Genomic DNA, 24,719 nt, shown 5'->3' on the forward strand with positions numbered 1-24,719 from the left:
ATCCGTTTTATAATTCTCAATTGACCTCACTCTGAATAAACTTGCAATCGAAAGGTGCATCCCAAATGACACACTGTATACTATGCACTTATAAGCCTACATATGTAAAAAGAATACATCTTTTTGACACACCCAAGCTTAAGAATACATCTTTTGACACTCACAAGCTTTTGTTTAGAATTTCTTAAAAATGTAAACCTTAATTGGGAGTCAGATCCTCCCCAAACCCCCTATAAATTGCACTCTAGATACAATTCAATCCAGAAATAGAAAAAAAAAAAACAGTAGCACTAACCATTAACACTATTATTTTTAGATTCACATTTATAGGATGAATGTGAAGAATAAGAATAGAGGTGACAACAGCCAGTCTGATCACTGAAAATCAAAACTGGATCCATTTAAAAAAGGATGGGAATTAATCAGATCTAAACTCCTCCTATAGCGGAGTCTGATTGGCTGATCCACAGTCTGACAGTCAGATATAGTCAGTCTGCTGGACGGTACTGACTCTAATGAAGTGAGTTCATCTCGAGTGGACTGCGTCTCTACTATGCAATGTACAAACTGATGGAAAGTCGATAGACCAGTGCGATATTGTAGACCATTTATTCGCAGCGCATCCGGCAGTTTAGAACTTCCAGCTCAGCGCAACATGTAGAGCGCGGCTGGTGCCCAGACGTACCCGACAGACTGGTGCGGTTTAACTGTTATCAACATGATTCCGCCAGCGAACATGATTCAGGAGGACACGATGGGCAAGGAGAACGAACGGGACCACCGTGAGCCCCAGTCACCCACATCCATCAGCCAGCAGGAGTCCAAGGTTTGAAACTCACATCTCATTAAAAAAAAACAAAAAAAAAACACAGCAAACCGACAGAGATTTATATAGTGCGCAGTTCACGCGTCCTTTCCCACTTTTACTGTTACAGAGACCGCGGAGCGTTGTGACATGTTTTAGCGTCTGTTTTTGCCGCTGTATGTCTCAAACTTTGATATAATATAAATTTACTCATCTGCTGCAAATTAAAGTAGTTGTAGGCTATCACTTACCGTCGTGTAAAGTGTGAAGTGTGTTCGTCAAATACAAAGAGTGACGCTGTTACAAATGGTGTAACATTACTGAGGGGCGTGCTAACAGTAATTGTAAACGGGCGTTTTACATTTAGTGCATGAATTTATTATGGTAGGCTAAACAGATTTACTTGTTCAAATAATTGTTATGCCACCCCATCAACTTGCTCACCCTTGTTTTATTTAAAGTAATTTATTTCAAAATGGTGAACAAGTAACATTTTAATTTATTAAAGCAAAATAGCGAATTAGATAGTAAACAAATATAAATGGGCCTATATAAAACAATAGGCTAACAAAAACAACAGATGGTTCAGATGGTACCAATTCTGTCATTTAAAATTCTCTAACATGACATTTTAAGACATGGGTGAAATTTTACTTTCTTAGGCTACCTCATTTTTTGTCATGTAAACCCTTTTCAATTTTCACACGGAGTCATTTTCTACTTGAACACTTGTATCTTATTTCTAAATGGTGTTCTTAGCTCACCATGTATTACAACAGCAGTCCTCTGTCTCTCAAACTGTCCAGTTTTGTTAGGTGTTCACCTGTCCTGTGAAATGAAATATTTGACTCAATTGATCTTTGATCATTTTAAATTGTAAAGCATCTGTTGCTTATGTCTAACAGTAACATTGTGCACAACATAATCCAAATTCAGAAACAACCCCACACTGGCAATTTTATAGTAAGTTGTTTGTTTACTATAGGGCTCATAGGAGTCCTAATTAAAGTTAGCATTGCAAAGGGACATTTGTGAAATTGATACTAAATATGTGATACAATTTTTTTTTTTCAGTTCAACCTTGATGTGTGATGTGTTGTGTATGATTTAAGATCTGATGTGTGAGGTTGTAGCGGGTGGTGTTTTGTCACATTGGCGCTGAGTTTGAGCTCATCTGTTTTTCTGGGTCATCTGTGGCCCAGAGTTCTACATTCAGCCCTCAAATGTTGGGCAGGTCACTGTGCTTTTAGAGCTCAATGCCAGTTGGGAATTTTGTATATTTATTGTCTTTAAATCAGAAGAGATCAAATGCTGCAAGATAGTAGTGCTTTATTTATTTATTTATTTATGTAGTTATTCAGAAACTGATTCATTATTTAGATTTACTTTGTGTCATTCCCCTCCTCCCCATAAATGCTGTTTCAGTCAAACTGTGTGTGTCTGAGTGTGAAAGTTTTAAATTTGTACATTATCCATGGCATTATGGTGTTAAATATTGCCTTCACTCATTGGAGGCGTCTTGAGGGATTTGTGTGTAATTGAGAGCTGTTACTTTGAGCAGTGGGATCACTTACAATTTGATGTTATTTACTGAAGCCCTGTGGAAATGTTTTTAATCAGATCATAAGTTAAGAGAATTTTTTATTGTTTGAAAAAGGAAAATTCTTTTTGAAATGGAAAGAATCTGAAACCACATTATATTTGATTTGACCAAAGGTTAGTTTTCAAATCTGTTCTTTTGGATGTCAGTTGCAGAATTCACTCGAGAATATGCCAACTAAGGATGAAATGGACTGCTAAAAAATGAATGCAAAATGAAAAAATATATTCATAACCATCCTGCAGGGTTTTACATCCCTTGTTTGAACCTTTTTCTAGAGTAATAATGAAGATATTACTTCTAGAGAAGAATTGGGCACAGTATTCAGAGAATTTCATCCTTATCAGGGATTTTATTTGCTAATCTATCAAGCATCTCAGAGCTAAATTACTAAACCAAGATCTGGCTATATCTGTCCCAATTAACATATTCATGACCACATGGCACCTTCAACTGATCCAGGAACACCTTTCATGACTAAAACCCAAAGTGAATTTTAATCTGTCAGTGCTTCTGTTCTCCACTTTGTCTGATTGCTTTGTGTTCATTTGTGTTTGAGATAAAAATGTGTTACGAGTAAAGCAGGCCTAATAAAATGTGTCCCTCTTCCTCTAAAGACAGCAATCTTGTGCTGAAAAATACCTGACTTCTACCTTAATCAGCTCCATATCTCAGAGTCGTCCTTCAGGGTAGAGCAGGACACACATTTGGTGCTGACAGCAGCAGAATTTATTTCTAATAGATGTATAAGATTAGAGATTTTCTGGCAGAACTGGTCATTATTTTTTGGAAGAGGTACTTTCAGTGCATTTCTAATTCAAACCTTCATATCCTATGTGAAATTTCTTTTAAATTATCTGGTTGGTCTTTTATTTTAGGTCATATTTCCCTCATTAATAAATTTTAATCTGTGCAAAAGGGAATATATTGACCGTTATATTACTTCATTTCTAATATGTGAGGAACCTGACCTCAAAATCTCAAAATGAAAACCCAGACATGTACATGTTCAAGCAGTAGTCTCAGGCGTTTGTTTTTTGTGTGTGTTCCTGTTTGATTAATTTTATTGTAACTGCCAGGCATAGTGAGACTTGAACTAAGGCAGTGTTTTTTGTTGATGGCCTGTTGTTTACAGTTAGTTCTGCCACAAAGCAAGTGCCTTGTAAATGTCAGTAAATACTTAAAACCATTTTGTAACCAACAGCATTTGCAACTTAACTCATTTGATGTAATTTACAGGGATTTCAGGTGGAAGAGCTGCTTGTAGGGGACTTTGTCTGTAAATTGACCGTGAACTATGAGCGCTGATGGACAGGAGCGGTGAGGGAGGGACTAATTGATCAACCACTCTCTGCTGGCCATCAGAGATCAATAGGTCATCATCATACACAAGCATGCAGCTCACTAAACACATTGCACTGATTCGCTTTTCTGATTGGTGGAGACATAATGTGAGAAGATTGTCCAAGTGGGCAATATGTCCCTCTCACACACACGTATACATCTAAAAAAAAACATACATACATAGAGCCCCCACCAGAAAGATAGCCAAAGGCTGTTAGGCCAGCAAATCGAACCGTCACTTGCATGATCAGGCCAGTTCTGCAATGGCACTAAACCTTACATTTGTTTATCTTGTACGTGTTTTTATGTCTTGCAAACTTAAACAGTTGGTTTTCTGATGGAAGCCAGAAGTTGACTTTAAAGGATCAGTAACCATGGGCTGAAAATTATAAACCAATTATATAATAATTTGCTTTGTCATTGTTTTCCAGCTAAAGTGTGTTTATGAATTCATAGCTGTCTTGGAGTTATCTATTAGTGCAATATAATTTTCAGCTATTACTTAATTTTATAGATTTTTGTATTTTATTTTAAAAAGTAATTTTATTTGTGGAAAAACTATAAATATTTGGCACATATAAAATATTTTGCTGATATAAAATAATTGGACTAATTTTCATATATATATATATACATACACACACACACACACACACACACACACACCTGAGTATACACATATACACACACACACACACACACACACACACACACACAATAATAAAATTTTATAGAAAAATGTTTTTCCTTTGTATGGTGAGCAGTGGAAATGTTGTCAAAGTAAAAATCGGAAAATCATAAGAAATTCTTACTCTTTGAATCCTGCACACAATAACATAATTTTAGATTTGTGGTTGACCAGCAGGGCCATCCTTAGCTGACGTGGGGCCCGGTGCGATGTAGGGACCATGTCCCCATTCCGGTTGGGGGATTTGGTGTCCCCCTCGGTCCATTCACGATTGCATTCCGGAGGGGGGGAGGCCCCTCATTTGCACCCCCCTAAGGACGGCCCTGTTGACCAGTATATATTTTTTTTCACTGGAGGAGTTTTAAACTATTATATGTGACCCTGGACCACAAAAGCAGTCATAAGGGTCCATTTTTTGAAATTGAGATTTGAACATCATCTGAAAGCTGAATAAATAAGCTTTCCATTGATGTATGGTTTGTTAGGAAAGGACAAAATTTGGCCGAGAGATACAACTATTTGTAAATCTGGAATCTGAGGGTGCAAAAAAATCTAAATATTGAGAAAATCGTCTTTAAAGTTGTCCAAATGAAGTCCTTAGCGATGCATATTACTAATGATAATAAATTTGATATATTTACGGTAGGAAATTTACAAAATATCTTCATGGAACATGATCTTTACTTAATATCCTAATGATTTTGGCATAAAAGAAAAATCTATAATTTTGACCCATATAATCAATGTATTGTTGGCTATTGTTACAAATATACCCGTGCAACTTATGACTGGTTTTGTGGTCCAGGGTCACATATTTGCTCTCCCCAATCCTAAATATGTGGTCTGTTGAGGTGCATGACAACCCTTGTCTAATCTTTAGTAATGGGCACTTTTCATTTTTATTCAAATTTGAATAGCATTCCTGTGCACAGTACTTGGGGAAGTAGTGCAAGTTGCTGTGGCCTAGAGGACATTTTTAGTAGGCAAAGATGGTCCTGGTGGGTGTTGTCAGCTAATTTAGAGGGCTGTCAGTGTATGACTGATATCATGGGTAATGTGCACCGCACAAAGAGGTTACGTACCAAGAGACATGACAGCCCATCTTTCTCTCCGTTTTCTCTTTCATTAAGCCTTTTGATGCTTAGTGAGTTAGATGAACACAAATAATCTGTAATTTTAGCCTTGTTGAGTTGGGTTAACATATGATGGCTGGAGAGATCGTATAATCATCTGGAGGTTGTTTTAGTGAGAATGCCCTCATTTGACACCTGCCAAGCATCAGAAATCACCCAATCACAGAGTTTAATGCTCTGGGGGCTGTTTTTTATGCCATATGGGGTTGAGCATTTGTCTAAATCAGATGGTAATAGATGCATTTTGTACTCTGTTTTATGTTTATTTCAGCTGCAGAGGCTAAAGCGTTCACTGTCCTTCAAGACCAAGAGTCTTCGCAGCAAAAGTGCCGATAATTTTTTCCAACGGCCCATCGAGGATGTGAAGTTTCAAACCGAACTGCTCTCGGATGTCAGCAGCAGCACAGGTCATCTGAGCATCATCGGTGTGTCTGTCTCAGCCTCCCCAGCGATGTCCCTTCCTCCACCACCCCCTCCACTGCCCACCATCATCCCGGGCAACCTGCCCATCACAATCTGTTCTCCATCCCGCGCCCCCCGCCCGGCGGACCCCAACGCACACACCTTTCTAGAGCACATCTTCAAGAAGCCCCATTTTTGTGATGTCTGCAACCACATGATTGTAGGTAAGAGGACGTGTTTTATCTTTGTGACTGACGACAGCTTTGCAATCTCATTACACAGGAAACGCACAAACAAAGCTGTGTTTGTGTTTTAGACAAAGGAGCCTATTTTGATCTCTAACATAATGATTATAGATTAGATGACTGAACACTTAATCTAAAATATTCTATTACCCATCTGCTGTCAGGCCACCAGACACTAATGTTTTGTTACTGTGGACGACACCAAAACACAATGATATGACCATTTAGAGAGCGGTGAACAATGATAGAGTGGCACGACGTAATGAGTTAAAGACTCCATGAGATAAAAATCGAAGTATTGTGGCTGTTAGTCAATGTCTATTAGATTTGAGGTCATATGTGAGTGCACTCCTGAAAGCTGACCAAACGTGGCACATATACTCTACTGTTCACTGATTTGTGGTCTGTAAGATTTTTTTTAAATATTTTTTGATAGAAATGCTCTTATGCTCACCAAGGCTGCATTTATTTGTTTAAAAATACAGTACAAATAGTAATGTGTACAATAAAAATACTGTTTTGTATTTTAGTATATTCTAAAATGTAATTTATTCCTGTGATGGCAAAGTTGAATTTCAGCAGCCATTGCTCCAGTCTTCAGTGTCACATGATCCTTCAGAAATCATTCTAATATGCTGATATGGTGCTAAAGAATTTTTTTTAATTATTATTATCAGTGTTGAAAAGAGTTGTGCTGCTTAATGTTTTTGTATAAAACATCTTTACTGTCACTTTTGACCAATTTAATGCATCTTTGCTGAATATATGTTTTTTAAAATCTTACTTACCCCAAGGTTTTTTTATTCTTTGGAAATTGATTTAAAAATATTGACGACTCCTTTTGAATGCTGCTGTTTAGAAGTTTTTGTCTGAGTTAGAATAAAATTATAGCAAAACATGTTTCTTCAGGGCTGTGGCCATTTAAACAAAAAAGACAAGTCCCACCCACATGTCCTGTTTCAATATAAGTGCATCAAAATAGTACAGAGAAGTGACTTTATATGGGATCTTTAAGCCTCTCAGCTCTTTCCTGATTTTTCGAAAATGTTTGATAAATGAGGTTTGGCTTTTCTTTTTCTTTTTTTTTTTTTTTTTAAAGCCTTTCACCAAAATGTATTTTTATTGTTGGAAAGGCCAGTCAGACAGAAGTAAATCAAACTGAGGTGTACTGCAGCCGATCGAAAGCTTCATGCCCCATATTGATGTCCCCATGAAGGTCATCTGTCCAAACTGGATTTTATATCATGTAAATCATGAGTTGATTCTTCAATTTGAAGCAGTGAGGTGGTTTTAAGATAAAGAGCTCTACTTGCAGTACGTGTGGTGTTTAAGAGCATAATGTGATCAGCTAAGTCCGCATTAGGGTATTTGTGGTGTAGCGAATCAGCTCATTCATGGGGAAATATGAATAATTAATCATAACTAGTTATAATTAATTATAAATATTTAGATCCGCTGTAGATATTTACTTGACCTCTCAGGGTCAACTGTCTGTCAATTCTAAGAACGTTAATTTCCTGGTTAAGGGAAATAACTTTCTTACGTTTATCCTAGAAGGCAACCAGGCTGTGGCTCAGCATTCAATTTGTGTATGTGTGGTAAGGTGGCCAGATGTCCACCTGTTTGAAAAGAAAAACACAAGGATGAACGCACACACACACACACACACACACACACACACACACATACATGGAATACTCGGTAGTGTTTTGTGTTTTTGTATGTGAATATACAGTGTGTGTGAGTGAGGGCAAGTGTGTGTCTGGTTGTGGCTGGCATATGGATCTGTCAGGCCTCATCTCTTTACCTCACTAACACTCCCTCAGAAGAGCACACTAATGAGGGCAGGGCTCCAGATCCGATCCTGGCACATCCTCATGAAAAGGACATCAAGAGGCCAAATCCTGCATTTCAAAGCTTTGTACTAAATGTAGAGATACCTGAGCTTTATGCAGCATTAGATGAGGAATGATCTGTCGGTTCATTATCCCACAGCATTATGATTACTGCCATGCAGGAAGGTGAATTCTATGAGATCTCTCTTACCAACTGTCTGGAAAAAATAGTGAGTTGAGGCTGTAGTTCTTCTGCTTGTGTGTGTCGAGTCTCAATTTCCTGCTGTGACTAATGGGTCATTACTAAATAATAAACCGTGAAATCTCTGCATATGGATCGGATGTCAGGACACCTGTATGTGTGTGACCCAAATCTCCACAGGTAGATCAGATACCTGTTCACTTGTGTTTGACCCAAATCTCTACAGGTTGATTAAATATTGAGCCCATGTGTCGTTGACCCAAATCTCTGCATTTGGATCAGATATCAGGATGGCGGAATTAACTGGGTTTTTTAGCATCACGTGCCTTTGTTTTCCATGCTCGTTTGTTATAGCCAGTGGTGCGGTGAATGGGGTATTTGAACCAAAGATACAGATATCTGACCTGTTGCTATGTTGTTTAGTTTCCAGTTCAGAGTTAAGGAGATTTGTGGTTAAAAGTTTGCATATTTATTTAATATTTATTGATTTATTTACTTATTTACTTACTAACTTGGTTGCTTGCTTACTTCAACTTGGACCACTTTTATGACCCAGAGTTTAGGTTTTCTTTTTTAATCATGCCATTTATTTTGGATTATTTATTTTTTACTTTTAACTTTTTAATATTTTTCACCTTTTATGTGTAGTTTTTGTTTTACCCTTGTCTCTTGACCCAGACTTTTAATCTTAAACTATGGAAATCCATCATAAAATAGAAATCAATATATATTTAAAATAAACATTAAACCATTTCAGTATTTATTTTGTGAAAATTATTTATATACATTTAAAAAAAAAATCACAACCATTACAACCAACAATTATTATTTTTAGTTTTACTAAAGTTTGTTTCATTTAAGTTGGTTACTTACCGAATATTTTTCTTATTGGGGATCATTTCCAGTTAAGCTGAAATTAAGTAAAATTATTTTTACAAAGATTACAAAAATGACATCATTCTTTTGGTTGCGTGTCTTTTTGCTGTTAGACAATTTCAGTGTACAAATTAATTAGAGAGGCTGTGTAAAATGTCTCTTCTAAAAGGCCAAAATGGAAGAAACGCCCACTTAGCTGTGTGGGTAAAATTATAGAATTTTATAAATGTTTTAATGGTCAGTTGTGCAGCTGTAAAGATGTTTACTGACCATGAACTGACTGTGCATTTCATTCAGAACAAAAATGTAACAAGTGTGCTCTGTATCACTAATACTTGATATTGAGCTCATTTCAAAATGTCAGTCAGCAATTTATAAAGCATTTTCAGGATCGGAGAGAAACACATTTTTCATGCTGATGTTCTCTCATGTTTGGCTAAAGCAGAGGCATCTATTTCTAAAGACACAGAAGCCATGCTGTATTTCAAAGTATAAAAGGAGGCTTAGCATATTGGGAATATGGTTGGCTGTCTGTGTGGGTGGATTCCCATCCCATTGGGCAACTGATGACATTAACAACACTGAAATTAAGTCCACATAACATATCATGCAGCTTGCATTCAAGTGTTGTTGAAAGATTAAATCATTTTCCTCTGTTCTTTTAGGGCACACAAGTCCAAAATGAAGACCAAACATTTTATGACTTTGACGAAATATTCTAATATTACTTTCAGGCATTTTACTGAAGCTTGGCCTGAACTAGATCTGTGAGTAAATGTTGTTTTCATAATAGGAAGAATTTCATTATGATTGTTCTGCCCAGTACCACCACTCAACCCAAGAAAAAATACTCAACACATAAATACTCAATCATTAAACACATTAAAGATGCATTAAAGATTTTTTTTTTTCAAAGGCTGAAGTGATCAGCACAGGGAGGCATGAAAGAGCCTGGACCGAGCATGTGATGTCTGATTAATTGATGGATGGCTGGAAGCAGCTTGTTGTAGCAGACAGGGGCAAATGAGCCCTGTGACAGTCATTCTCACAACAGCGGGACCTGATGTTTTCACCCTATTAATCATTTCACATTCATATTTTATTATTCAAAACAAAATTTTAACTTAAAGTCAGTGAGGAAATATATTCATTTCTACTCTTTGATCTTGTGTAGTTAAAAGGATATTTCACCCAAAAATGTAAATTCTGTCATCATTTACTAATTTTCTTTCTTTCTTCTGCAGAACATGAAAGAAGCTATTTCTCAAAATGTTTTTTTGTTTTTTTTCTCCCCCATACAATGAAATTGACTTTCATTGAATGGACAAAAAACCACTTTGAAGACATTTTTCAAAATATCTTCTTTTGTGTTCCACAGATTAAAAAGAAAGTCATACAGCTTAGGAATGACATGAGGGTGTGCAAATGATGACAATTTTCATTTTTGGGTGAACAATCATTTTAAGGCTATTGCATTGCAGTTTTCAGAGATACAGGTTTGTTTTGAAAAATCAACATCTACGAACCTTGAATGAGCTGTAACTAATGCCATGTTGCCTTGTTTGACCACCATTTTATCTTTATATTATAAGGAATAATTGTAATACAATAGGGATTCTCTCCTGTAATTTTTTTAGCTTGCCAAGGGGGAGCAGGCAAGGTGTTCGGTAAGTCTGTTCTGTTTGAAGATGAATTAGAAATCGAATGAAAATAGATAACTCCCTTCACCCACCTCCAACCCCAACCCACCATCTCCCTGCTTCTGCGCTCATAATGACTTGTTCAGCACTCTCAGGAAATGCATATGATGAAGTAGTTCCTCATATGTTTTCCAGACCGATGCTTAATAGAATTTTTCTCCAGACCGGTCAATATCAATACCCTTATTCCGTGATGGGATAGTTTTTTTTTTTTTCTGTTGTTTCTCATTACTGTCAGGAATATGATGTTATTCTGTGTGTGCTGTTTTCCAGAGCTTTGCTATGCATGCTGTTGTTATATACTGTAAATGGTGGTTTACTTTGTTCTGGTGGTTTAAAGTTAATGAAAATATCTGTTTTGTGTGCTTAGATATAGTGGAGGCTTTTACCAATAGGTGGCTTTATTCTCAATAAAGTGCTGCTCGCTCTTGGGAAGCAGCTGGAAAGGTGACTTTAACACACTATAATTTCAGCAATTAGTATTTATTGTCTCACCACAACAAAATCTGTTTGTTTATCCTGCACAGAGGCAGTTTTTTTAAATTTCTGAATGCAATTAGGCCTGATTAATTCTTCATTACCCAAAGATCATCCAAAGAAGCATGCATCAAAAAGTGTTGCATAATTTGTCATGGTGAAAAAGCTAATTATTTTGGATAATGAATCATTCACAACTATCTGTAAGAAATAAATGCAATTTTAAAGTTAATATTTAAATCTGTACCACCCTGAGTTATCATAATCGGAGGAGTCTGAGGCATTTATGGATTAAAGAATGCTTTTATTATTATTTGTTTTGGCACAAGAACATTGTTACTGGAAAAAACAGAGAATGGATGTTATAACATGCTCTTCCTTGGTGAATTTGTTTTGTTTACATTTTGTATGCATTTTTATGGACAACTTCAGAGTTTTGCTGCTTGCACATTGTGACTTCTGTGGAGGAGATCTACATTCTCTGCTTACAAGCGAACACAAATGTTTTGTACAAATATTGATATCAGGCTAAGCATACATGTATAGGTTCCTTCTATAGTTTTTCCTTTGTTCTTCCTTCCTCCAAGTCCTTCCATAAAGTGTCTGAATCAATAAAACTTTCTCTGAATGCATGTTCTGAGCACCAGGTGTGGTGATATCAAATTGTGAAAATGAGCAAATATAAGAGTAGGATTAAAATACTTGTTAGAGAATTCGGAGTGCTGTTATATTAGATGGTTTCTTGTACATTTGTTTTTTGCTCTCGTTTGTCTTCAGCTGCTTCTGTTCAGCTTGGCATTAACACCTGCATTTTCCCGTTTCCAGTACTACCTATACGTTTGGATTCTGCAAGTGTTTCCAGGACTGTGAAGTCCTAATTTGATGATCCACTTATAAGGGATCTTCTTTTTAAGCAAAAGAAATGTACTCCAGAATGATGACCAGCAACCTGAACACTTGCAGAACTGCACCCCCACACTCTTAAAAATAAATTCTTCATTGGCATGTTTGGTTCCATGAAGAACCTTCCAAATCCGTGAAACCTTTTCATTGCGCGAAAAGATCTTTTCAGTGGGAAAACATTCTTTAGAGAACTAAAACTAAGTCACACTAAGAAAAAAGTGTGCTTTTGGAAACTTTATTTTTAAGAGTGTTATAATATTTTAACCCTTCAATAAGATTTTCCAACAGAAGTGTATATGGAATTTCATGTTAAACTGCTAATTAAGAAATAATTGTGGATGATAATAATCCCAGCAGAACTGCACATGTGGGAATTTCCAACTCTGACGTGTATTTATTGATCACTTTCTGTTGTTTAACAGTAATATAACATTTTGTACAAATAACCTTTTGCTCTCAGAAGACTTTTAAACCTGATATTAACTGAATGTGACCTCAACTGCTAGGCACAAATGCTAAGCTGGGCCTCCGGTGCAAAGCCTGCAAGATGGGCATCCACAACAAGTGCCTGGATCGAGTTGGACAGCAGAGATGCATGGGGAAATTGGTGAGATATTTTTTACTTTGTGAATGGAGTGTTTTTCCCCTCACTTTATTTTTGTTGGTATTTGATTACTCTTGGAAATTGAATGAGGAACTAAACAAGTATTCAGTGTTTGTTCATTTGTTGATCAGGTTGGCCAATGTTTGTTTATCGTATGAAGAGACTTATTAAGATAGGACATAAGAGATAGTGTTGTAAAGAAAACTTTTCCAAGTCCATACATAAAATTCGCAGTATCACTTTCCTGGTGTTCCTTTCTGGCAGTAGGTGAAGATTTGTAGTGTGTGAGTGTTAAGATATGTTACTCTTCACTGTGTTATTTTTGGTGATTTGAAGGTGTGATTCATCAGTCTATCTTTTCCTTCTGTGAATTTGTGTGCAAGTATGAATGTTAATGATTCTCTGGTGTGCACTGGAAAAAGTGAGAGAGAAGAAAGATGGGATAGTTGATACGGAATATCAAGATGCATCTATCATGTAAACACCTCTAAGCTTCATTTGCATGTTAAAAGATGTATAGAGGAAAATCGTGAGGTCACGAATGGGGTGATTTCAAATGATGGCATTTCAAAAGGATGGAAAACAAAAATTCAAATGTTTAAACTGGGAGTTTGCTTTGAGGTATGAAACCTGCACTGTGTTTTTATTGTGGAATAACTTCTTATACAGGTGCATCTCAATAAATTAGAATGTCGTGGAAAAGTTAATTTATTTCAGTAATTCAACTCAAATTGTGAAACTCGTGTATTAAATAAATTCAATGCACACAGACTGAAGTAGTTTAAGTCTTTGCTTCTTTTAATTGTGATGATTTTGGCTCACATTTAACAAAAACCCACCAAATCTCAACAAATTAGAATACTTCATAAGACAATAAAAAAAACATTTTTGGTGAATTGTTGGCCTTCTGGAAAGTATGCTCATTTACTGTACATGTACTCAATAACTTGGTAGGGTCTCCTTCTGCTTTAATTACTGCCTCAATTCGGCATGGCATGTAATTTGTTGAGATAGTGAATTGGTGGGTTTTTGTTAAATGTGAGCCAAAATCATCACAATTAAAAGAACCAAAGACTTAAACTACTTCAGTCTGTGTGCATTTAATTTATTTAATACACGAGTTTCACAATTTGAGTTGAATTGCTGAAATAAATGAACTTTTCCACGACATTCTAATTTATTGAGATGCACCTGTATATGTAAATATCAAGGACATTTTGATTTTCCATTTCATGACCTCTTTAAATTGTATTATATACACAGTATCTGCATTATCTCAGCCATTCTGCTCTCTAAAAGGAATTATGAGACAAATAAAAACATTTCACATTTGCACATCACATGAGTATAATTGTTGATTGATAATTAACCCAGCAACTGTTCACAAAAACACCAAACCACAAAATCAACTTTTAAAAGAAAAACACAACAGAACTGTGGGTAGAATGGCCTTTGACCAGCATTTTTTATTCTTAGAACCCAGCACTTTTAAATCTAGTACTATACTATGAGATCATCAACACAGGAAGTGGGAAAAAAAAATGCTGTGCTTGTGCGTCAGACTGTTTGGTGGGTTGAGACAGCAAGTCTTCTGATGATGTAGTGGGCTCTCACAGATGGAAAATATAGCTGTGGGGGGTCAGGATTAAAAGGAGAACAACTCCCCACAGGATTCGGCTCTAATTCCACTTTTGCTCTAAAGTGGACAAGTTGCTATTTTTAAACTGTTTATTTCTCTTGGCTTGTCTGATCAGTGAGAACCTTTGAGCTACAAGTGCTTTTCAGAGAACAGTGCTTTACTACCAGCATGACATGAGCTGAGTCCTGATTGTTAGTCAACCATTAAAACTCCCATTATGTGCAACTGAACATTGCATGGTGTAGCTGTTATTGTTCTTTTAGTTGATTAAGCAAATTAATCACATGGAAGTTTTTCGGTTGTGTCACTTCGGTATTTTAAGGTGCTTCCAGACACCGTGCACTTTTGTTAAATGCATTTATTAGCATCTACTTCAGAATCAGCACTGAACATGTCTATTTACACGCTTCCCCAGTGAGCTCTTGGAGAAATGTGACGTAGTAGCACTAGAGAGCTTGTCTCTGGGTTCGAGTGGTACTTAAATTAGTTCCCAACCCCAGTCGTTGCTAACGAAGAAGTCTTCAAAGCAGATTTGTAATGCTGATTGCATAGACACCCTGCCCTGAACTCAACACAACAAATACAAATAAGGGCATAGTGAGCCCAGCTTCTTCTTTAGGGCTGTGTGTGTGTGTGTGTGTGTGTGTGCTACTGGATGCTAATTAAGCCTTAGGAGCTTGTTTTTATTGATTGAACCACTGAATCTCAGTGTAAATATATCTTACAGGTATAAAATCATTTGCCGTATTAACAGTCATTTATATGGTCTTATTGGAAATTAAGATCAGACTGATACTGTATTAATCGTTAAAGTGTTGTTAACCTTTTAGATCACGACAAAACGGCAATTTTACCAGACATGAATCAAATATATACTGGTAATACAGCAGCTAATGTAGCAGTAAAGCAGGACCCCTTATGTGAGAACACAACTAGGGACATTTATCTGTGGATATACTAGGGCTGAGAAATATATAAATTTATATCTCAGTATTTTTCAGTTGTTTGATGGTGTCTGATACATATTCAATATATGTATTTGCTATTAAATAGCTCACAGGAACCAAACCATAATTTCATATTCATGGCATTTTTTTCCACACAGTTCTTTTCAAAATGAACACAATGAAGAGTGATGTTTAATTATTTTCCTTCATATGCCCTAATGACAACACATAATAAACAGCAATATTTGCAAACTATATAAGCATTTTAATACATGCAGAGACTTTCATAGACATTTTTGAGTGATAATGCAAATGAATCATTAAATGAGAGTTTTGAATCAATTAACTGCAGCATCCAGTTTGAAATGATTCTGATGTATTAGTTCAAAAACTGTATCTCTGTATTAACAGGGTTACAATGGCAAAACTCTCCTACTCTGTAGGAAATTATGGCCCAAAAAAAGCACATTAAAATCCATGTGATATTGAGTCAGGTGTGATTCTCACTCGTTTCAGTACTTGGAATCATCTTGAAATTTCAGCATGGTAACTAAGACGGTTGCAGAAATTAACCAGATCTTAAGCATAAAGAGCCACCGAAAGCAACAAAAATGCCCTGGGTATGTGTTAGTGTGTTATGATAACTTGTGATCTGTTTACATTTACATTTGTGTTTGATGTTGGTTTTATTTCATGATAATAAACAGGCAAAATTGTTCAGGTTGAGAATAGCTGCTGTTTTTGATTTTTGGTTTTGATTTGATTTTTTAGCATAAATGGATATTGTGTTTTTATTTGTTTTGTACATGCTCCCATTGAGGTTAAAACATGCCCATGAAAACAAATTCTGTGTATAAAAAAGTGGATTAATGAAATAATAAAATTTACTGATCCTGTTTGTGTGATTGCAGCCCAAAGGTTTTCGGAGATATTCTAGCTCCCCTCTGCTGATTCAGGAACAGTTTGGCTGCATTAGGGAGGTTATGCCTATTGGTGAGCAACACTCGGCATTCATTTTTATAATTTTTTTTACTTCTGCACAATATACCATAGCATCACCAGCTTGATCATTCCTGTTCACTGATATTTTGTAGTATTTTGACATGTCTTTTGTCCTAGTAAAAAGTGCATTATTCCAATTGGTGTTTCTAAATAAAATATTTAAAATATAATTTTAAAAAGTGCTGTAAACAAAAATTTGCGTGAACTGAATTTTTAAATATTCAAATAATGCTTTTTTTTGGAAGTTGCATACAATTCTATCTGAAGGGGCACATGACAGTTTGAATAGATGTAATGCTCGTGTGTGTGTGTGTGTGTGAGACTGGTCATAGTAAACATTGTAAACCATTTATGTTCAGGCGATCTGCTTCAGTTTAGGCTTTTAAAAAGATTGATAATGCATTTTAATGTGTCTACTTGACTGCTTGTGCAGAGAGTGAAGCGGTTGTGGTAAAAATGGTGATGATTATTATGATTAATTCAATAAAACACTTAAGACGATTCAATTTAATGTCCCTGAGATGCTCTCTGCTTGAGTCTTAATTCAGGTCCATTATTTCCTCTCTTCATAAGAAGTTTTATTCTTCTATTAGAGGCATTATCATAGGGATGCAGTTTCTGTAAACAGCAGTCTGTTATAAAATAGGATTGTCATCATTATGTTATGTGGCAACGTATTTGGTCCTTGTCATTTATACTCGATTTTAATACTTTAATACAAAGTTTACATTTTTTTTGTACTCAAGTTTGTCATGTCTGTGTGTGAATGTGAATGTTTAAACCATCTAATGTGCAGTTACTGTGGTTGTAAGGGAATCTAATATATAATGTTTTACTGCTTGAAACAAACACAGGCACACATGCACCCTGGAAGGAAGTGATGGTCAGCTTCAGATAATGCCTCTCTAAAGCAAATATAACCAAAAAAGGGAGAGAATAAGACGAAAGAGAGAGAACAGACAGAGCATACAGCATGACAGAATGAAGCCAGGATTAAATAAATCAAATTATTTGCAAAAGAAAAATAAGTTTGTATCTTACTTAATGGATGTAAATCTCTGAATAAGCAGTTAACATGAATCTTGTCATGTTTAACAGACAAAGACATTTCTTAGGACATGTGTATGTGAGAGAATTCATGTGTTTTTATCACTTGTTCAGTCCAGTGATGTGGTTCAGGTACCAGAAGAAAAGGCGGCCCACAGCAGTCGAGCTCAACTCACCAGGAAACCCAGTGACAACGGTAAGAACATGCAGACATGAAGTGTATCATTTATCATGTGACAAAAAAAAATCCCTGTTCATGTTATGTAAAAAATAAAAAAATCTATATATATTTTTTTGAGCATTCTTGAGGAATCGAAGTCCTAAATAAGGATAGAAATTACAAATTTAAAAAATAATCATAAGATAAAATAATTATATTTTCAATAATTAAATTCAACATTTTTCTTATTAAATTTATTTATTTATAAGCACTATTTATTGTCGAAGTATGCTTAAAATCACCCGCCAATGAAAAAAATGACCCAACAGAAACTGCTCATGTGAATCTGATCATCTATCCCACAATCCCCCTTTTAACTCCAAACTGCCAGCTTCTGATCAGACCCATTTTTCACAGTCAATCACGCTTTAGATAGCTTGGTACTGGACTGTGATATAGTATCAGGGAGATGAATGGCCTTGATCAGCGTGGCCTCCGGTTCATCACAGACTGACCCCAGCTTCAGTGAATTCATGTGCCCATGACTGTGTGCACTGGGAAGAGAGGCAGATATTTATTCTCTGGTCAAACATAGGTGCCAGCATGACCGAGGAACTGTGGTATTTTTGGGTAATCAGTCCACCACTCGGAACAATGACCCACTACAACTGCATCATTAATTTAACATTGTGCAATGAAAATAAAACAAGCAAGGTTTATTCTGCCATGACTCGCTTGCTCATGATCAACAGGTTTTACTCATTGATTTTTCTTTTGTTGTGTGTTTTAGTTTTTACGCCCCTGGAGAATGGAACAGAACATTTTCATATTGCTGAAAGGAAATCAGAAGAATCACCTGTAAGCATCACTACATCTCTCTTTAAAGACTTTATTATAAGATTCATAATGGTTATTAAGCCATCTTCATGTGTCTGTGGGTCAGTCAGTATAGGCACATACCTTAAAATCATTACTACCAAGAAGCTATTGAACTTTTGCACCGTACAGTTCATTGAACACAAAGTTAAAGTGACAAAGATTTCTGCTGTGTAGCACCAGTGCTTGAGACACAGAGGTCATGATATTTCAGGCCAGAGGAAAATCATGCTTTTTATAATGAACCTTAGTCATAATTTTAATTGTGTTGTGTCGATTCTTTCTGACATTGATATGCGGCAGCTAGATGCACTTCATTCACTCATGATTCTGAGTCAGGATTTAATCACATCTGAACTATTCTTAGGCCAGTTGAGTGTGTGTGTGTGTGTGTGTGTGTGTGTGTGCCTGCTTGAACTCACAATTTCCCAGGAGTTCGTGGAAAAAGTCCAAATTTAAGTAACACCCCCCACCTTAGAGAATATTTAAATCCCAGTAATGTTTGGATTGTGGAATCAATCTTTATTTAACTATAACTATATATAATGTTATTATTTTAAATATTTTCCTTTTAATTGCATTACATAAAAAAAAAAAACAGAAACATGCAATAAAATCAAAAGTAATTCTCCAAACTCAGAATTTAATTCTGATTCCTATTTTTTACACAAAGGCTTGTATTTATCTTTATATCAGACTGAGAAATATTAACTGGAGTAAAGCGAGTAACAACTAGCCCCGCTCTCCCCCGCACACATTTTCAGCATAATTTCTGTTGATTTGTGATGTAATTTGTAATAGTCTCTGCTTGTTTATGTCCCTTTATGTTTAAACTCTAGTCAAACAGAGAGCTGAAGAGGGACCCACTGCAGCTCAATACTTATGTGGCTTTGTTCGAATTTACCCCCCAAGACAACCAAGACCTAGAAATGAGGTGAGAAGAATAAAGAAAGACTTTTGTAGCTTTTTAAAATAGACACAAGCTGCTGTTTTATTCCTTTTTATCTATTTTGTGATATCAACTTTCAGATACTAATATTTGACTTAATATGCAGAAAACATACTGTGTGCTTACCTACACTGACAAGCACACTCTTGGATAAACATGAATATTGATTAGGCAATTTTTGTTTTGTTTTAGCTTGTCAATTTTTCACTTAGATGGCTTTTATATTGTTTCTATTAAATACATGTTTGTTCAAATAGATGCTGACCTTGTGATTAAGGTGCAATCACACTGGGCTTTGAGCTTGCAAAAATACTTATAAATAACAGATAATGATAAATGAATGAAAGTGAATGGTGCACAGTTTGTATTTTACCAGTGTAACTCTTCCTTGCAGTAAATGCAGGCTGGTTAGGTTATTCATAACAGGCCGAACATGGACTATAAATGTACAGCATTATAAAGTTAAAAGTCCATAAACCTGTGGATTTCCCAGAGGTTAAATTCAGCTTGGTCTGGTATTTTGATTGTGACCGCTGTGTTATTGTCCCTGCTGTGGCTGAATTTGACTGCACCACATTTCTCTTTACAGTCATTCTCACTTTAGCACTTTTTTATTTCCTTTGGTTCAGGTCTGTTTCTCAGAACCTCAGCAGGAAGCTTAGACTGCAGAGTACTGTTGACTTTGAATCCCCTTACATGTGCAGTTTCATACAGCCTCATGTAATGGAATGAAGCTATCGCAAAATTTCAGAACAGCCTCATCAAAGCTTTCAACCATAAATTAATTCCAAAATTCATTTCCTACTATTGAAAGGGGATGTAATGTCTTCATTTGTCCTAATGTGTTCCTTCCTTTCTCCCTGCAGACCCGGAGATCGAATAATCCTGGCAGATGATTCCAATGATGACTGGTGGAAGGTAAGATTATTACAGATTTGCAGAATGTTTGATGGAAAAAAAAAGACTTAAATGGTTAAACCTTGATTCTCTCCAAATGTGACGTTCTGCATCACTAAAGGCTGGAATACACTACACGATGTATAAATCTGAACAGATTTTACTAGAGAATGTTGATGTTTCGGAGAAAAACTGGGCATCACACACTAAACGACACTGCCAGATATTCAAGTCATGCTGAACACAACAAACTCCCGGAAAAAGGGAATTAGTCTGAAGCTAGAAAATCTGCAGACTGGCTCCGACTTTCAGCAACTAGCATTGACTCCTCTAGACTGTAAATCGGGGTAAAAATCTGGGCAAAGTGTATTTCAGCCTTAATTTAATGATTTTAAAACAACGATGCTCACAAATAGTAATTTACAAGTACATAAAAAGAAATACATAAATGTACATTATGTTTTCATAATTTTATAGTAGTATAATATGTGACCCTGGACCACAAAACCAGTCTGAAGTCACTGGGGTATATTTGTAGCAATAGTCAAAAATACATTGTATGAGTCAAAATTATTGATTTTTCTTTTATGCCAAAAATCATTAGGATATTAAGTAAAGATCATGTTCCATGAAGATATTTTGTAAATTTCCTACTGTAAATATATTAAAACTTAATTTTTCATTAGTAATATGCATTGCTAAGAACTTCATTTGGACAACTTTAAAGGCGATTTTCTCAATATTTTGATTTTTTTGCACCCTCAGATTCCAGATTTTCAAATAGTTGTATCTCGGCCAAATATTGTCATATCCTAGCAAACCATACATCAATGTAAAGCTTATTTATTCAGCTTTTAGATGATGTTCAAATCTCAATTTCGAAAAATGAACTCTTATGACTGGTTTTGTGGTCCAGGGTCACGTATTATTTGTAATGCAGTTCAACAACAATACATGGCCAGCTTGATATTTGGTTGGTTCCTTTCAATTCCTTTCAATTGTGAATTCAATTTCAAAATTGAATTCACAGAAATTCTTATAGTTGAGTCAAGAGGAGAAAATGTGAAAACCATTTTCAATGCTCTTGTCCAAGCAATTACAAATTTATGAGGACTTAAGCTTTCAAGCTTAAAAAGGACACAAGCGCCATAAAAAATAAATGAAGTGGTCTATATGTATTTTACACTATATTTGTGCTATATTTCAGTACCAAGTTTGATGCCGTATGATGCTTTGTGTGAGAAACGGACCAACATTTATGTCAAAATTATTGCAAAATCAACAGTATATTTTAAGATGAGTGTCTGTGAGTTTAAAGTTTTGTTCTTGTTTATATTACTAACAATTCCAGGGTGTGATTGAAGATAGAATAGGTTATTTCCCAGCATCCTTTGCGCATCAGGTGAGGGCAGGCGACAGGGTGTTCAGATGTAACCGGACCTTTATTGGCTGTAAGGAGCAAGGGCAGATCACCCTGAAGGAGGGACAAGTGAGTACACTTGCTGTAGCCTCAAATAATTTCTAACTTGGATTCTCACCACAAACAGCTTGATAATGCTGCTGTATCGACACACTTTCAGATTTGTGTCAGCGGTGAGGATGAACACAATGGCTTCATCAGAGTAGCCAGCGGGAAAAAGAGAGGATTCGTGCCCTGTGACGTCCTGGAGAATATATGAAGTGAAAGAACAGAGAGAAGAGATGGTTAGTTTAAAGAAAAGGGCAATGATCTTTGAATTCACCTGTAGGGTGACACTGGAGGGATCAGAACAGCCCTGTTCTAACCCCTGTCTCCCTCAGTGACAATGGAAGAATGTACAGTGACTCCAAAGAGTATTTGGACATCGAAGTCGCACCTAAAAATGTATAAACCATCTGCAAACAAATGATGCCAGAGCTTTTCTTACTTTTCTAAGCAATTTTATATTTGCTGAATGAAATCCAATACTTGTTGCTTACTAAGTTGTGGTGGTGAACCCCAAAATAGTGCCTGTTTTCCTCGAGTACATCACACTTTCTCACAAAATGTGATGTGCTTTTTGTAGCATTTTTTTGACAACCATTTGTAAGGTGAAGAAGTCCTGTATTACCCTTTAACTACCAGAAAAACTGCCACAAAACATGATTTCTATCTTCCTCTGAGCCAGTTTTCAACTATTTGTTCAGTCGTCAGCTGGTTTTCACATGTATGAGGCATTTTTTGCAAATCAGCAGATTTTTTTCCCCCCCAAGATGCAGGGCTAGTTATTATTTAAAACCTAAACTTGTATTTCCTTCAAATAAATGCCACTTGGTTTGATGTTTTGATTTCTAATAATTTTCATGTCTAGCTTAAATGTCCAATTACTTCTTGGGGCCACTGAATGTGTTTCATTACTTGCTGAATGTCAGTGTCATGTTTTCTGTATTTAATTTATTGAATGTTAGTGTAGGGGGTCATAAACCACAGAACTTTCCACTATCAACTATTCGCTATAGCATCAAAACTCACATTGTTTTGAAATATCTTAATTGTAAAGACAACATATTTAATGCTTCACATATTTCCATAAAATCCAATACCTGTCTAATGCTATGTAATGAATGTTCTTTTTTTTTTCAGCCATTCTTTCCAGTAAATGTGCAGGTTTTTTTGTTGTTGTTATAAACACTATACTTCAGAATTTGACAATTAGTTTAATTTAACTTGCACTCCCAAAATGTTATTTTCCACTCATGCATCTGAGAACAGAGCAGGAATGAACAGATCTCAGCTGTGTCAGGATTCTAAGTGTTTTCAGATGTTGCTTCTAATTCAAAGCAGAACATAGACATTCCTTGGTCAAACACACTCCATGGCTGTGATAAAACCATGTGGACAAGGGTTTCAACGAACAAATCTTTGTTTTTAATGATGTCTCAAACATATATGTGCTACATGTCATCTAATTCTCTTTAATTAAGACATTTTAGAAAAGAAACATTTTAATTTTGGAATTTTGAATATTAAAAAGCTAAATGAAGCAGATGTATGTATTGCTACACCATTACAGCAGGTATGACTGAAAAGATGATTACAGTAAAGATTTAAAATTATTTTAAAAAATTATTTATTTGAGTCTAATCATGAAAGAATAGGCATCATGTATTGTCCATTTCAATGATACATAATCTCTGTCTCTTTATAAATTGTCTATATATATATAATTTAACTCATCTTGTCTGGTCTTTTGATAATATTTTAATTTGAGCTAAATGAAGCTGGCTGATTGTACAGCATCGTGGTATTGCTGTGTATATACTTTATGTACAGAATTAAAGTTTATTTATTGATCTGTTTATTGTCCTGTGCATTTGTATATTTAAGGAATTTTTCAACCGAAAAAATTAAATTGAAATTTTGCTTAAAATGTACTCACCGACAGGCGATTCAAGATTTAGATGAGTTTCTTTCTTCATTGGAACAAATTTGGAGAAATTTAGCATTACATCACTTGCTCACCAATGGATCCTCTGCAGTAAAAACATCACAATAATCCACACGACTCCAGTCCATAAATGAATGTCTTGTGAAGCGAAAAGAAAAAAAAAGTATTTGTGTTTGTAAGAAAGAAAAACAAACAACATTTAGGCATTTCAACTATAAACCATTGCTTCATATGGTTTATAGTCCATAATCCATAATAATGCTTCCTCCAATGAAAAAGCCCTGTTGTCCTCACAACAAAATCCACCAACATGGGCTATTTGTTTAGAGTGGTTTGGATTGTTTTCACTCACTTGTAAACGGTGGTTGATCTGTGCATATTTCTCTCCTGAATCAGACATGGTGACTTTTTCACTGGAAAAGGCAATATCCAAAGATAAAACATCTTGATGATGGATTTGTAATCTTCAAACATGCAGTTTTTTGCTTCACAAGACATTAACTGATGGACTGGAGTCGTGTGGATTATTGTGATGTTTTTATCTGCTGTTTGAACTCCCATTCTGACGGCACCCATTCACTGTGGAGGATCCACTGGTGAACAAGTGATGTAATGCTAAATTTGTCTAAACCTGTTCCAATGAAGAAACAAACTCCTCTACATCTTGGAAGGTCTGAGGATGAGAACATTTTCAGCCTATTTTCACATTGGGTGAACAGTTAAAATAAGTCTACATCACATTTAATAGACAAATAGTTATGAAACATTGATTTAAATAAACCTGTATAAATATGTTATCTTAAAGCTACCACTAAGAACAAATTGCTCCATTTCAATGCACAAAATAATTGGCCTAGCAATGAGACAAACAACAATTTTACAATAATATTAATAATGGAATCCTCGGAGTTACATTTTACTGATAAGTGAATGTCATAATGAGTTGTGTAATAAAAATAAATAATGTCGGGGTACCATATA

At 35.7% G+C, this 24,719-nt stretch overlaps 1 protein-coding gene across 1 annotated transcript; it reads left to right on the forward strand.

The window, feature by feature from the left end:
* The first annotated feature begins 501 nt into the window (after positions 1-501).
* Positions 502-22,310, forward strand: LOC107715935 (SH3 and cysteine-rich domain-containing protein-like). The gene is made up of 12 exons (XM_016522197.1): positions 502-826; positions 5,842-6,196; positions 10,768-10,797; positions 12,717-12,817; positions 16,312-16,393; positions 16,836-16,852; positions 17,564-17,645; positions 18,400-18,467; positions 19,325-19,419; positions 20,301-20,352; positions 21,683-21,820; positions 21,912-22,310. Exons 1-12 carry the CDS (start codon positions 719-721, stop codon positions 22,008-22,010), a joined length of 1,227 nt encoding a protein of 408 aa, XP_016377683.1. The 5' UTR covers positions 502-718; the 3' UTR covers positions 22,011-22,310.
* Positions 22,311-24,719: the final 2,409 nt, after the last annotated feature.

Source organism: Sinocyclocheilus rhinocerous, unplaced genomic scaffold (genome assembly GCF_001515625.1).
Source record: "Sinocyclocheilus rhinocerous isolate Xijiao unplaced genomic scaffold, SAMN03320098_v1.1 scaffold749, whole genome shotgun sequence".
NCBI lineage: Eukaryota > Metazoa > Chordata > Actinopteri > Cypriniformes > Cyprinidae > Sinocyclocheilus > Sinocyclocheilus rhinocerous.